This window comes from Dreissena polymorpha, chromosome 11, assembly GCF_020536995.1.
Source record: "Dreissena polymorpha isolate Duluth1 chromosome 11, UMN_Dpol_1.0, whole genome shotgun sequence".
In the NCBI taxonomy this organism is placed as follows: Eukaryota; Metazoa; Mollusca; class Bivalvia; order Myida; family Dreissenidae; genus Dreissena; species Dreissena polymorpha.
Window position 1 is genome coordinate 23,255,807 of NC_068365.1, and position 1,342 is coordinate 23,257,148.

Here is a 1,342-nt window from a genome sequence, read left to right on the forward strand (position 1 = left end):
TCATTACTGTAAATTGGTACAGCCCCATAGTTGTTGCAAAAGCGGTCTTTTCTTTGTCAGCATCACTCATACCGACCTGCCAGTAGCCGCTATTAAGATCAAGCGAACTGAAATATTTGGCGCCAGAAAGTGAATCGAAGCAATCGTCAACCCTTGGTAGCGGGTATGCATCTTTGATGGTGACGTCATTTAGGCGCCGATAGTCTATACAGAACCGCGGGGTGCCATCTTTCTTGGTCACTAAAACAACTGGAGAAGCCCATGCACTGCTTGACGGCTCTATGATGCCACGTTCCAGCATTTTGGTAACTTCTTCCTTTTCAATTACCAAGTGGTAAACGCCTTGGCGGTTGCCGAATTGGTGCAGCTTTACCAGTGTTGATGACATGTTTGACTAGTGAGGTTCGCCCAATGTCCTCAGAAGATTTGGAAAAGACAGGACTGTACTTGCAAAGCAAGTTTTGAAGATCAGATTTTTCCTGATCATTTAGATGGACTGAACTGCGATCATACAGATCAGTAAGGTGCTGTGGCAAAGTGTTACATTCAACTTGTTGTGTCACACGTGCAACACGATGTTGTTGCGTGTTTTCAAAGAAAGGTTTGCAGGTGCCAAGATGCATTCGTTTGAAGATTGTGACAGGTTCGGAACCATAGTTAACAACATTAACTAGAACATTCTCTGAGTGTGTTTCAACAATACCGCTCATGGGAAAAACTTCCTTTTCAGCCATAACATCAGGATCTGGTTCTACAAAACCAAGTGGTGCCATATATTCAGCAAGGGGAATATTGACTGGAACCCACACTCTAGAATGTGCAGGTATCTTGACCGTGTCACGAACCTCTACACGACATATTTGACTGGAGCCGCCCACAGTTTGAAGTGGTACAATATCGGACCCCATCACCAAACAGGACTTTCCGTAATTGATGTGGTCCACATTTCCGCGAAGAAAATCCTGACCTAGGATTCCATCTGAATCAATGTCACCAACCACAAAAGTAACATCGTAGCACTCCTTACCAAGCTGAACCACAAGGTCGACTTTGCCAAGGATGTTCATTTGTTGCCCACTCACCGTGTGAACAGATTGAGTAACTGGGGTCATAGAATTGCAATATTGTTGGATATTTGCAAATGTTTGAGTGGAAATCAAAGAAGTTGTCGCGCCGCAATCAACAAGAAATCTAACAGGCTTAGAAGCAACCGTGCCGGTAACATAGAAACCATTGTCATAAGTGTGTGTATCCGCACCGGCTCGTGCAGAATGCATTGGAACAACGTTATCATAACAAGGTGTGGGTCTGTTAATAATCTGCACCGACTCTTGACCCTCAG

General features: G+C 44.4%; 1 protein-coding gene across 1 annotated transcript; it reads right to left on the minus strand.

Annotated features, from left to right (window-relative positions):
* Window positions 1–320: 320 nt before the first annotated feature.
* Window positions 321–1,112, minus strand: LOC127849686 (uncharacterized). The gene has a single exon (XM_052382431.1). It carries the CDS (start codon window positions 1,110–1,112, stop codon window positions 321–323), a length of 792 nt encoding a protein of 263 aa, XP_052238391.1.
* Window positions 1,113–1,342: the final 230 nt, after the last annotated feature.

Coding starts and splice junctions, on each gene's coding strand:
- LOC127849686 (XM_052382431.1), bottom strand. CDS start 1,112: ATGACCCCAGTTACTCAATCTGTTCACACGGTGAGTGGGCAACAAATG.